Source organism: Oryctolagus cuniculus, chromosome 18 (genome assembly GCF_051225735.1).
Source record: "Oryctolagus cuniculus isolate XC-2025 breed Fujian yellow rabbit chromosome 18, ASM5122573v1, whole genome shotgun sequence".
NCBI classification, from domain to species: domain Eukaryota; kingdom Metazoa; phylum Chordata; class Mammalia; order Lagomorpha; family Leporidae; genus Oryctolagus; species Oryctolagus cuniculus.
This window is the reverse complement of record NC_142884.1, coordinates 17,411,949-17,425,469: the sequence shown is the minus strand read 5'-3', so window position 1 is coordinate 17,425,469 and position 13,521 is coordinate 17,411,949. Positions and strand designations below refer to the sequence as shown.

The 13,521-nt window shown below is 54.9% G+C and overlaps 1 protein-coding gene across 4 annotated transcripts in view; it reads left to right on the top strand.

Annotated features, from left to right (window-relative positions):
• RYR1 (ryanodine receptor 1) overlaps positions 1–13,521 on the top strand; it is a 107,946-nt gene that overhangs the window by 20,123 nt on the left and 74,302 nt on the right. For all 4 annotated transcript variants that reach the window (XM_089318673.1, XM_070061820.2, XM_089318672.1 and 1 more), the window contains 12 exon segments: positions 137–353; positions 2,796–2,900; positions 3,057–3,160; positions 3,493–3,576; positions 4,309–4,616; positions 5,211–5,413; positions 6,117–6,291; positions 6,467–6,675; positions 9,414–9,808; positions 11,016–11,148; positions 11,903–12,063; positions 12,538–12,703. In XM_089318673.1, the coding sequence (XP_089174799.1) occupies positions 137–353; positions 2,796–2,900; positions 3,057–3,160; positions 3,493–3,576; positions 4,309–4,616; positions 5,211–5,413; positions 6,117–6,291; positions 6,467–6,675; positions 9,414–9,808; positions 11,016–11,148; positions 11,903–12,063; positions 12,538–12,703 (2,260 nt within the window).

Below are 13,521 nucleotides of genomic sequence, written 5' to 3'. Positions count from 1 at the left end.
GGGACCCTGCGGCTTCCCAGTGACCTCAGGCCTCCCCAGAACCTTGTGTCAACCCCAGGCTTGCTCCCGCGCCCCACTGACCTCAGACCCCTCCTGCAGAGCCACCTCCCCGACAAGGGTCTTCTTCCTCTCCCAGGGTGCGGTTTCTCCTTGGCGGCCGCCATGGTGAATTCAAGTTCCTGCCCCCACCCGGCTACGCCCCATGCCATGAGGCAGTGCTCCCGCGAGAGCGACTCCGTCTTGAGCCCATCAAGGAGTACAGACGGGAAGGGCCGCGGGGGCCCCACCTGGTGGGCCCCAGCCGCTGCCTCTCGCACACTGACTTTGTGCCCTGCCCGGTGGACACCGTCCAGGTACTTGGTGCCCTGCAGGGTCGTCTGGTGAGGCAGGCTGGCTTAGCAGTCAGTGAGGTGGGGAGCTGAGCTGGAAGCTGGGAGCCTCCATGTTTATGAATGGAGAAACCAAGGCCCAGAGGGTGCAGAGACTCCCTCCAGCAGAGTCCCAGGCTCAGGAGTCTCCCTGTAGCTTTGACTGAAGCCTGAGGTCTCACCCACTACAGCTGCTTGGGCGTCTCTTCTGTGCCAGGCCTCTCCCACTCTGCACACCCTGACCCAGACTCCCCACCCGCCCTCCAGGCTCTCGCTGATTAGGAGCCTGGTAGCAAGGGTTGGGTTTTCTGTCCTGTCATGGGCACGAGATTCACCTCCTGTGCCTCAGTTTCCTCGCATGGGCCCCAAAGCAGGTAGCAGCAGGTCCAAGCTCAGAGCATGATTGTGGACCGGGTGAATTAGTGTACGCTAAGTGCTTGGCATAGTCCTGAGCAAATAGGGATCACTCAGTGCTCGTTATCAGTAGCACACTGCTGTCCCAGGGGGCCTCATCCTCCCCCACCCAGCCCCCAGGCCAGAGCCCCGGGCTTCTGCTAGATGCCACCTCCTGGTCACCCCCCTCCTCATCCCCCCACGGCTCTCCTGGCCCAGTCATTGGCTCTTTCTGCAGAACACTACCACCACCAGCATTTATTAGGTGCCTACTGTGTGCCAAGCATTTACATAAGTTATACAGGTTGAGTAACCCTTATCCAAAATGTTTCTTGGGTTTGGACTTTGGAATATTTTCATGTACGTAATGAGACACCCTGAGGATGGGACCCAAGACTAAACACTGAAATCATTCATATACACCTCCTACACACAGCCTGAAGGTCTATTTCATATAATATTTTAGGTGCACCTGTGCTTTTTATTTTTCAAATTTTTTTTGTTTGAAAGGCAGAGTTATAGAGAAAAAGAGGGAGAGATATATTGTCCATCTGCTTGTTCACTCCCCAAATGTCCACAATGACTGGGTCTGGGCCAGGCTGAAGCCAAGAACCAGGAGCTTCATCTGGGTTTTCTATGTGGGTGCAAGGGCCCAAGGACTTGGGTGATCTTCCTATGTTTTCCCTGGCGCATTAGCAGGCAACTGGATCAGACGTGGAGCAGCCAGGACTTGAACCGGCCCCTGTAGGGGATGCCAGCATTGCAGGCAGTGGCTTAACCTGTTACACCATGACACCAGTCCTGCACCTGCATTTAAAAAAACATTTTGGGTTTTTAAAATAATTTTAAAGGGTTTATTAATTTATTAAAGGCAGAGTTATATATAGAGAGGGAGAGGCAGAGAGACAGAGAGATGTTCCATTTACTGGTTCACTTCCCAGATGGCTGCATCAGCTGAGGCTGCACCAGGCTGAAGCCAGGAGCCAGGAGATTCATCCGGGTCTCCCACATGGGTGTAGGGGCCCAAGGACTTGGACCATCTTTTGCTGCTTTCCCAGGTTCATTAGCAGGGAGCTGGATCAGAAGTGGAGCAGCTGGGACTTGAACCGGTGCCCATATGGAATGCCAGCACTACAGGCAGTGGTTTAACTCACTGCACCATAGCACTGGCCCCTAAATAATTTTTTAAAAAATTTATTTATTTGAAAGGCAGAATTACATAGAGAGAAGGAGAGACAGAGAGATCTTCTATCAGCTGGTTCACTCTCCAAATGGCCACAATGGCCCCTGCTAGGACAGGCCAAAGTCAGGAAGCCCAGAACTCCATCCAAGTCTCCTACATGGGTGCAGGGGCCATCTTCTCTGTCTTCCCAGGAGCATTAGCAGGGAGCTGAATCAGAAGTGGAGCATGGCTGGGACTTGAACTGATGCCCATATGGGATGCTGGTGTTGCAGGCAGCGGCTTACCCTGCTGCACCACGGCACTGGGCCTGTTAAATCTCTGTTTCGAGTGTGACCCATACATGAGGTCAGGTGACTGGAATTCTCTGCTGGTGCCATTACATTAGCATTCAAAAAACTTTGGATTTTGGAGCATTTCGGATGTTGAATTTTTGGATTAGGGATGTTCAACCTGTATAGCATTTAGCAGTTTACAAAACTGGTTGCACTGAATCCTTCTGACACAAGTATGACAAGCATCGGTAGGATTCTCATTATGCAGAGAAAGAAAAAGGCTCGTTCATTCATTCTTCAGATGTTTCCTGAGCTGCTGCTTTGTGTCTGGCTCTGGGCTGAGGACCTTATGGAAACTGAGGCAGCCGCAGGCCCTGCCCTCACCAAGCTCCCAGTCCGCAGGGGAGACAGACCCCTCCCTAGATGATTCCTTAGTTCTGATGATCCAACTCCCCATTCATCTGGGCGGCAACCTCAGAGCCAAGGGGAGGGGTGGGTGTGCAGGGTTCATCCGAGTTCCTGGACACAGCGGTCATGGTGGAGGGATCTCAGGGACTCAGGAGTGTCCCCTGCCCCCAGATCGTCCTGCCTCCCCACCTGGAGCGCATCCGTGAGAAGCTGGCAGAGAACATCCATGAACTCTGGGCGCTGACGCGCATTGAGCAAGGCTGGACCTATGGCCCGGTGAGCGGCGGCCGGCGCGTGCAGCAGGGCGAGGGAGGATCCCAGGGGTTTGAGGGGACTTCAGGGCAGCACTAAGGGCTGGAGGTCGAGGGTCACGGTCTGGGAATGCTGGGGAGGGAAGGGGGGACCGAGATGTTGACCCCAGGGGTTCTCCAGGTTCGGGATGACAACAAGAGGCTGCACCCGTGTCTTGTGAACTTCCACAGCCTTCCGGAGCCCGAGAGGAATTACAACCTGCAGATGTCGGGCGAGACTCTCAAGTGAGGGGACTGGGGACGGGGGCTGGGCCGGCTGCGAGGAGAGAGCAAGAGAGTTAGCAGGGGGGACAGCCACACAGACAGGCATTGGGAGAAGCTGACCAGAGAAGGGTGTGGAGATGGAAAGAGATGCAGAGAAAGACGGAAAAAGCAGCAGGCAGGAAGAGGTGGACATGGTCCAAGAGATACGTGGGCAAAGAAATGCAAAGACAGAAGTAAGAGAGACAGACGAGACCAAGAGAGATGGCGACAGACGCCCGGGGAAGGAGAGAGACTGAGACACCCAGAGGCAGAGGCGGTGCTCTGTGCAAATGCCTGTGTCCCTGGGTCCCCAGGACTCTGCTGGCGCTGGGCTGCCACGTGGGCATGGCCGACGAGAAGGCGGAGGACAACCTGAAGAAGACAAAGCTGCCCAAGACGTGAGTGTGGTGTCCGGCGTGGCTGGGGATGCCCTGGGGGAAGGCAGGGGAGAGCGAGGGGCTTTGTGGGGAGGCTGTGGCCAGAGGCACAGGGGCCAGAGCACCAGGTGAAGGTCACAGGGTGAGGGTTCCGAGCTCTGGAGTGAGAGGTGGCTGTCTAGGAGTTGGTAGTTCCAGAGAGAGCGAGAGAGCGAGAGAGAGAGAGAGCGAGCACGAGAATGAAAGAACGAGAGAGCCCAAGTATGGGATGCAGGGTGAGGATCTGCCCTGAGAAATCAGAGGTAAAGCTCTGTGTTAGAGGCAAGGGGTCCATGGGAAAAGGTGGGAGTCCATAGGTTAAAGTTCTCCATAAAGGATCTTAGAATTATAGTGAGAGGTTACAGGTCCTGAGGTCAGAGGTCAAGCACTCAAAGCCAGGGGTGTAGGAGTTCAGGGTCTGGAGTCAAGAGGAAGACATTTCAAGAGGTGAGAGGTCAGAGAGAGCCAGGGTCAAAGATAAGGTTCCCAAAATGGGAATGAAGAGGTCACAGAGGCCAGAGGTCAGTGATGTCAAAACCCTTGCCAGGGTCACAGGATCCTGGGGTCAGAGGTCAGAGAGCTCAAACTGTGATATCAGAGAATGAAGGTTAGAAATTCCAAACCTCAGAGCAAAGGTCAGAGGTCAGGAATCCCATAGCCCAGAGCCCAGAGGTGGTAGGGACTCATCCAACCGAGGCCCTGCCTGCCCTACAGGTATATGATGAGCAATGGGTACAAGCCAGCCCCGCTGGACTTGAGCCATGTGCGACTGACACCCGCACAGACGACACTGGTGGACCGGCTGGCAGAGAATGGGCACAACGTGTGGGCACGAGACCGAGTGGCCCAGGGCTGGAGCTACAGCGCCGTGCAGGACATCCCGGCTCGCCGGAACCCTCGCCTTGTGCCCTACCGCCTGCTGGACGAGGCCACCAAGCGCAGCAACCGGGACAGCCTCTGCCAGGCCGTGCGCACCCTGCTGGGCTATGGCTACAACATCGAGCCACCTGACCAGGAGCCCAGTGAGCACCGACCCTCCCTGGAGGCCAGCTTTGACCCCCTCACCACTGACCTCTGCACCATAGCTACAAAATGAAGTCACCCAGCCAGGGGCTCCAAGACCAGCTAGTCCATACCCTGAGCCTGACATCTAACCCTTCTCTGACTCCTGATCCCAGCCTTAACACCTAACTTTGACCATGACCCCCAACTCTCAGTTTCTCAACCCCTGACCTCAATCCCAATTTCTAGTTCCTCCCTGACCCTGACTCCGACCCCTGATCTTGCTCTCAACCCTTGATTCTAAACATTGACTTTAATCTTGACCCTTAATCCCAGACCATAACCCTAACCATGCCACTGACCCAACTTTCCCCCTGTGTGTCTCTCAGGACCTATCCTCTGGGTTCTCTGACTGCTAACAACATGGGAGTTTCTCTTAGTAGGTCCCTCCTACCCTCTCTGACTAGTCTGAGGCTCCCCTATTCTCCTCTGACACCTAGAAACTGCCCCCCGGGCCCCCCAGGCCCTTACCTTCTCCAGTTTCTCCCACCAACCTCTCAATGTCTGGGGATCCACCTCCTGGCCAGCCTGACTCTGCCCGCTCTCATTTGTAGGTCAGGTGGAGAACCAGTCTCGCTGGGACCGGGTGCGCATCTTCCGGGCAGAGAAATCCTACACAGTGCAGAGTGGCCGCTGGTACTTCGAGTTTGAGGCCGTCACCACAGGCGAGATGCGAGTGGGCTGGGCGAGGCCCGAGCTGCGGCCTGACGTCGAGCTGGGAGCGGATGAGCTGGCCTACATCTTCAACGGGCACCGCGTGGGTACCTGCTTGGATTCCACTCTGCCAGGCGCTGTGGTCCCTGCCACAGATCATACACTCTTCCCCTGCCTCTGTCTGGACCGCACTCTGTCATCTCTGCCTCTACCCGACCAGTCTTCCAACCATTGCTCCCTCCATCTGTCCACCCACCCATCCATCCATCCACCCACCCACCCACTCACCCAACCATCCATGCATCTATCCACTCATCCATCCATCCATCCATCCATGCATACACTTATACTTTTTTCCTTTCTTCCACCAACCCATGTAGACTTTCAACCTGCCATCCGTTCTTCAGTCCAACCATATGCCCAACTATTCAACCACCCACCTCAGTATCCTCCCATCTATTCTGAGTCTGTATAGGGGGCAGTGATGGGTCCATTTCCCTAGGAAAAGCTCCTTGGGCATCAGCTCATCCCCACTCCCACTCTGGGGGTCTGCTCACCTCCGGCTGTGGCAACAGCAGAGAACCCAGGCAGAATGGAAGTGACACGGAGATCAGTGGGGAGGGAAGTCCCAAGGACTGGGCACATAGATGGACAGAGAGGACTCGGTGGAGTAACTCCTCCTCTGCCCTGCTTGCCCTGAACCCGACACTTTGCGTGGTGTCTTCACGCACCTCTCTGCTTGCTTCTGTGTCTCTCCACTTCTCTGCATGTCTCCCCCCCACTCACCTTCCTGGCCCTCCGTACAGGGTCAGCGCTGGCACTTGGGCAGTGAGCCGTTCGGGCGGCCCTGGCAGTCAGGCGATGTCGTCGGCTGCATGATCGACCTCACCGAGAACACCATCATCTTCACCCTCAACGGCGAGGTCCTCATGTCTGACTCGGGCTCCGAAACAGCCTTCCGGGAGATCGAGATTGGGGACGGTAGGACTGAGACTCCTCACGTGCCCTTTGTGGGCTCTCTCCGCCTCCCCTGACCCTACACAGCCCTGTGCCCCTACCTCTCCCATCCCTTCCACAGTGCCGCCTCCCCTCGGCTGCCCTGCCTTGCCCATCTACCCCTACATCTCACCCCTGCCCATCCATGCCCTCCCACCAGGCTTCCTGCCTGTCTGCAGCTTGGGACCTGGCCAGGTGGGTCACCTGAACCTGGGCCAGGATGTGAGCTCCCTGCGGTTCTTTGCCATCTGCGGCCTCCAGGAAGGCTTTGAGCCATTCGCCATCAACATGCAGCGCCCTGTCACCACGTGGTTCAGCAAAAGCCTTCCCCAGTTTGAGCCTGTGCCCCCTGAACACCCGCACTATGAGGTGAGGATCAGCTCCACGCAGTGCCTTCTGCACTGTCTCTCAACTCCATCCTTCCCACACTTCCCTTCCCAGAGTTCTCCTCTCCTTCCGTATGGGCATACAGAGCAGGCCAATGGGGATGTCAGGATGGCGGGCTCCCAGGAGTGACTTTAGGATTGAACGATGGCAAACCACAACCCTTCCGAGCTCCACGTGCCTCACCTGAACAACGGGGGAAGATAGATGGCAGAAAAACTGGGTTAAATGGCCCAAACCAAATTTCTAGCAGTTTGATCCTAGAACCAGGTTTAAAGAAATATAAACCCTGGGTACATTTTGACACCTTCTTCACTAGTTGCTCTCTCTGTGTTGGGCGTTTTTGGTTTCTATTTTGTAGTGTTTGTTTGTTTTCAGCAGCTCTTCATCAGCATCTTAACTTTTAGACTTCAAAGTCTTTGCTTTTCCAAGGTTAAACTCAGGGTTCGTCTCCCCACTCAGACTAGAGGATAGTGTTTTCCTCGGCCTGAGAAGGACTTGAGCCTCACGCAGCTGAGCTTCAGCCAGCACGTTAGAATCGGACAGAGGTGGAGTGGCCTCTCGCCGCTGTGGGACCTTGGACACGTGGGTGTCCCTGAGCCTCAGGGTTCCCACTGACAGCGCTGTTGGCAAGAACACGCACACTTTCTCTGTCCTAAATCATTTGAAAGAAGTTGGAGGCATGTGACTCTTTATCCCTGAATACTTGAGTGTGCATTTGTTTGGAACAAGGCTATCCTCTGAGAGAATTGCAGAAAAGATACCAAAATCAAGACATTAAGCATTGATGAAAACTCCTTATCCACACATCAAATTCCGTTTTTGCCTATTGTCAGGATAATGGGCTCTTAGGGCTGACTTTTAAGGTATAACTTGAAAATCCCACCAAATGACCCTTTTTTTCTGGGCCAAAATACAATCTCCAACCCAGGATTTTATCACATTTAGTCTCTTTAAATCTCCAGGTACAATGTCTCTGAATGGTTTCCTTTTGTGGCATTGACTTTTTTTGGAAGACTACAAGCCATTATTTTGCGGCATGTCCCTAGTCTGGGTTTTTCTGCCGCTTTCTCACAGTGAGGAAGCATCCTGTGCTATTTGTATGCGTATTTGGCAGGAGTTTCACAGCAGTGACACTGTGCCCTGCGTGATGACAGAGTGGAGGGCCCTCTGTGTCAGTGGGCTCAGCGTCTGGGGACTCAACCAACTTTACATCAAAAATCTTTGAAAAAAAAATCGCCTTTGTAATGAAAATGTACAGGTTATTTTTTTCTTGTCACTATTCCCTATACAATATAAATATAGCAACAATTCACATAGCATTTATATTGTGTTAGTTGTTCTAAGTAATCTGGAGATGGTTAAAGTATAATGGAGGATGTACAGGGCTATATGCCCGTACTTTGCCTTTTTAAATCAGGGTCCTGAGCATCCAAGGATTTTGGTATCCTGGGGGGAGGGGTCCTAGAACTAGCTCCCTGAGGATCCTGAGGAGCAATGTCCTGACCGTGAACTTGGGCCTCTTTGATTGAGGTAGAATCTGCAGGCTTTCTTCACCATAAAGTTACTGTTTTTCTCTTAGTCATTAATAAGTGATTTGTGGAGATATTTTAAGACTACGCAAAGTGGGAAGGGTTTTAAGGAGGGGAAGGCCCTGTCGAGATTTGAGTTTTGGAAAGGTCTCTGTTGCCAGGGGGCTCTAGGAGGCAGAACGACCAGAGAAGTGGCGAAGGTGGGACTGCGTGGCAGAGTCCGCGAGAGCCTCCTGGCTCTGGCTGCTGCCAGCGGGTGTTCTCAGCCCAAGGAACAGACACCACCAGCAGCCAGAGAGGCTGAGCTGAAATACGCACAACCAGGGGGTGGCATCTCACAGACTTGCTGTCCAGCGGAAGAAGCCAGACCCAAGAGGGCACGAGCTATAGGAGCCCATTCACAGGAAGTTTGAACACGGGCAAAGCTACTCTGCACTTGGTGGAAGCTCACTGTACTGCGTGCTCGCGATGTGTGCAGTGTTCTGAGTGTTACTCTCTACATGCAACAACATTAGCAAAACCCCTGACCCTTCTGAGCTGCTGTCTCAGAGGTCCAAGGCTGAGCCTTTCTTCTGTCACTGGACCAATGGCTGCCACATAGGTGCTCAGTAAAGTCTGTGGGGTCAGTGGGTGGATGGATGCATGGATGGACGGATGAATGGATGGGTGGACGGGAGGGAGGGTGGGTGCACAGGTGGATGAGTGGATGGATGCGTGGATGGATGGATGGGTGGGTGGGTGGATGTATGGGAAGATGGGTGGATGGGAAGGTGGGTGGGTGCACAGGTGGATGGGCGGATGGATGGATGGGTGGGTGGATGGATGGATGAATGCACAGGTGGATGGGTGGGTGGATGGATGGGAGGATTGGTGGATGCACAGGTGGATGGGTGGATGGATGGGAGGATGGGTGGATTGCTTGGTCTGGATTGAGTTCTGTGCATAGGTAGGTTTTGAAGGTTTCCAGGAGTGATTCCAGTGTGGGACTGGGACTGCCCATGCAGAGGTTGACTGAGGGCTGAAAGCAGCCCCAGGCCAGCTCTTGCCCCGCTCAGAGCATCATTTGTCCAGAGGAGAGGTGTCTGGGCAATTCTCACACAGGTTCAGTAAGGCCTAACGGTGGCTCCGTGTATACCCAGGCTTAGGACCATGGGCCCACCTGCAGGCTCAATGCTCTCCTTCCACCTCCAGGTGGCGCGCATGGATGGCACTGTGGACACGCCCCCCTGTCTGCGCCTGGCTCACCGCACCTGGGGCTCCCAGAACAGCCTGGTGGAGATGCTGTTCCTCCGGCTGAGCCTTCCGGTCCAGTTCCACCAGCACTTCCGTTGCACCGCAGGGGCCACGCCCTTGGCACCTCCCGGCCTGCAACCCCCGGCGGAGGACGAGGCCCGGGCAGCAGAACCCGACCCTGACTATGAAAACCTGCGCCGCTCAGCTGGGGGCTGGGGCGAGGCTGAAGGGGGCAAAGAGGGAACTGCCAAGGAGGGGACACCCGGGGGCACCCCCCAGCCTGGGGTGGAGGCCCAGCCCGTCAGGGCGGAGAACGAGAAGGATGCCACCACGGAGAAGAACAAGAAGAGAGGGTGAGCCAGGGGGAGCTGGGGGAGGGGGCTGGGGGCTGTCACCCTATTGGGTGCCCTGAGAAACCCCCACGTACCCTAAAGTGGATCCATGTGTGCTAGGTGGAGTCAGGAGACTGAGGGTTCCCATTACCTCCCTGGGATGCTCCAATTCCCTGAGAATATAAACTTGGGGTACCCTATTAACTGTGTTGAAATATTTTGTCCTTGGGCCCCAAAGGGCTCCACCAACAGACTTCATTATCCACTGACCCTGAAAGGGACTCTGGTGTCTTGGGAGAGTTTAGAGTGCCCCAGGGCATCCCAGTGAATGCCAAGTGGTCCTCTGTCTACACTGGGGTCTGTTCTCAAGGGTAGCCCTGAAGGCTAACTTCCAGGGAGAGCCTCAGAGGGCACTGGATTGAAACTCAACCTGCTGCTCCTTTATTCCGGCAGTGGTCCTCAGTGAAACGTGAACTCTGGGTCTTAGGGGGAGTCTGGAAGTGAAAGAGCACTTCTGGTTATCAAAGTTTATGGGGCGGCCGGCGCCGCGGCTCACTAGGCTAATCCTCCGCCTTGTGGTGCCAGCACACCGGGTTCTAGTCCCGGTCAGGGCGCCGGATTCTGTCCCAGTTGCCCCTCTTCCAGGCCAGCTCTCCGCTGTGGCCAGGGAGTGCAGTGGAGGATGGCCCAAGTGCTTGGGCCCTGCACCCCATGGGAGACCAGGATAAGTACCTGGCTCCTGCCATTGGATCAATGTGGTGCGCTGGCCACTGCAGCCATTGGAGGGTGAACCAACGGCAAAAGGAAGACCTTTCTCTCTGTCTCTCTCTCTCACTGTCCACTCTGCCTGTCAAAAAAAAAAAGTTTATGGGGCACTGCTGGGGAGCCCAGTGTGCTGGACAGTGCCACACGGTGATGAGCTGTCCTCTGCCAGGTGCAGTTAGCACTCACATGGAAATGCACATGAGAAGGCTCATTTAGGGGGACCACCGTGTGTCCCAAAGGAGACCTCCACATTCCCTGACAGCAGCCTTATGTGCGGGTGACCCAGCACCTCCAGGAAGGACTGGGCTGCGGTTGCCAGGAATTCCAGTCTCCTGGAGGCAAGGCCTCAAGCAATAGAAGTGGGCCAGCATTCAGACAGATGTGGGGACTTGATGGTTGTGGTGGGGGCCCAAGGGCTGGGCTCGAGGTCTAATTCTCAAGCTGGCCTCTCCTCCCATGCCAGGTTCTTATTCAAGGCCAAGAAGGCCGCCATGATGACTCAGCCACCAGCCACCCCTGCTCTGCCCCGGCTCCCTCACGACGTGGTGCCTGCTGACAACCGCGATGACCCCGAGATCATCCTCAACACCACCACGGTGTGAACCCAGAAACCCCTCACAGGGCATCAGAACCCCTTGATCTCCAAACCCAGTGCTGCAGTCCCCAGTAACTGCCTATACCTGGGGCTACCCCAGAGTATACCAGAGACTCAGAATATGACACACACTGAATCCTCGGAACACTAAATCCAAGAGAGCCACGGCCTATGGCCCCTGATGGACTCCCAGGGACCCCCAACTCCAGGAGCTGGACCAGTGTAGACCCCGACATTTGGTTCACACATAGAAACACAAAACTCCCAAATTGAATAATGAGTCTCATATAGTCCTGGGAGCCGAACTTCATAATTATCCCACATAGTTTTGAGCTCCTGCAAATCTGGAATGTTCTGTGAGACAGATAGCCCACTGCTTAGGATCACGGGCCACCCAGGTGCCACTCGGGCAGGTGAATTCCCCCCACCTGTCAAATGGGGATAAAAACTGTACCCAGCCAATATGGTGGCCATGAGGTTGCAGTGAGTTCATGTGTGCCAGGGGCCTCAGAACAGGAAGTGCTATTGCTGACTTTGCTATAACCTGGAGAGGGGCCTGCATGTGGCAGTGTCACAGAATATCCCCAGGGGTTCCCCAAATGTAGCATCAGCGGACACAGAAGAAACAGACATAGCTGCAGGGGGCCTCAAATGGGGCAGCTTCTTGTGAAACCGTCAGAGGGCCAAGTCAGCATTCCAGGGAGCCCACGTCCCGTCCCCCGGACTGACCACTGATCCCCTCCTTGTGTCCTCAGTACTATTACTCCGTGAGGGTCTTCGCGGGTCAGGAGCCCAGCTGCGTATGGGTGGGCTGGGTCACCCCCGACTACCATCAGCACGACATGAACTTTGACCTCAGCAAGGTCCGGGCAGTGACGGTGACCATGGGGGATGAACAAGGCAACGTCCACAGCAGGTGCCAGGGTGGGCTGGATGGGGAGGTGAGGGAGTCTGGGGTGGGGGCGGTGGGAGATCCAGGAACTTTCTGGAAGAGGAAGAGGCTCTGGAGTGCTGGGCACTGACTCGGGAGTCTGCCTCATCCCTTTCCTCTCCCTCCTCTCTTCCTCCGATGGCTCCTGCTCTGGTTTTCCCTCCTCCTGCTCTCTCTCCATTTTTCCTTCTTCTCTTTCTCCTCCTCCTCCTATGTCACTATCTCCTTTCTCCTCTTTCTCCTGTTCTCTTTCCTTCCCCTCCGTCCAGGCCTCTTACCAGCCTCTAAGAATTCTAGCCCCAAGGGTCTCAGAATCTGGGGTGAGAGGTTTAGGTGTTGAGGTCTGCAGGTGGTGGATGTCTGGGGGTGGGGCTGTGAGGTCAGGGGATCCTGGGAGCTTGGGGAAGGGGGTGTCTGGGTTCCAGAGGATCTGAGCAGTGACTTCTTCTGTCTTCCCAGCCTCAAGTGCAGCAACTGCTACATGGTGTGGGGTGGGGACTTCGTGAGCCCTGGGCAGCAGGGCCGGATCAGCCACACGGACCTTGTCATTGGCTGCCTGGTGGACCTGGCCACTGGCTTAATGACCTTCACGGCCAATGGCAAAGAGAGCAACACCTTTTTCCAGGTGAGCCCATCCCTAAGCAACTTAGCAAGAGCATCTTCACGCCCCAGCATGAACCCCTTCCCGAGGCCCCTGCAGCCAGACCCCAGAGAGAGAGGACATACATGGCTCCTAGCTTGAACCTTCCACTAAGTGGAGGCCCAGAACCAAGAAGGAGATGGCACAGCCTTGACCTTGGAGAGAGGTCGGGGTTCCCTCTGGGGCTGGCTGACTCCAGTCACCACCTTCTCACCAATCAGAGAACACTCTAGGATGGGCCACGATTCGAAGGTGCGTTTTTACTTTTCAGTATTTTATTATGAAAAATGTCAAGCACATAACAAAATCAAAGGGACTGTTGACTGAATGCCCATATATACCTGGCACCCAGGAGCCACCTTCAGTGTTTGCTACACTGGATTTGCCACTACCTATCATTAATCCATCTAAGATGGGCTTTGTAAAACTTTAGTTTCAACTGGGAATTTCTCTTTTTTAAAAATTTATTTATTTATTTGAGAGGTAGAGTTAGAGAGAGGGAGAGACAGAGAGATTGGTCTTCCATCCACTGGTTCATTTTCCAAATGCTCGCAATGGCCAGCACTGGGTCAGGCTGAAGCCAGGAGCCCAGAACTCAATCCAGGTCTCCCATGCGGATGGCAGGAGCTTGAGTACTTGGGCCTCCCAGGGCTTACGTTAGCGCTGGAAGTGGAGGTGGGGTTCAGACCCAGGCACTCGGATATGGGATGCGAGCATCCTAAGTTATGTCTTACCTGCTGGGCCGAACACCTGCCCGAGTCTCTTTTCATAGAGAGGCCCCCTGAGCCACCTCTTTGCTTGCT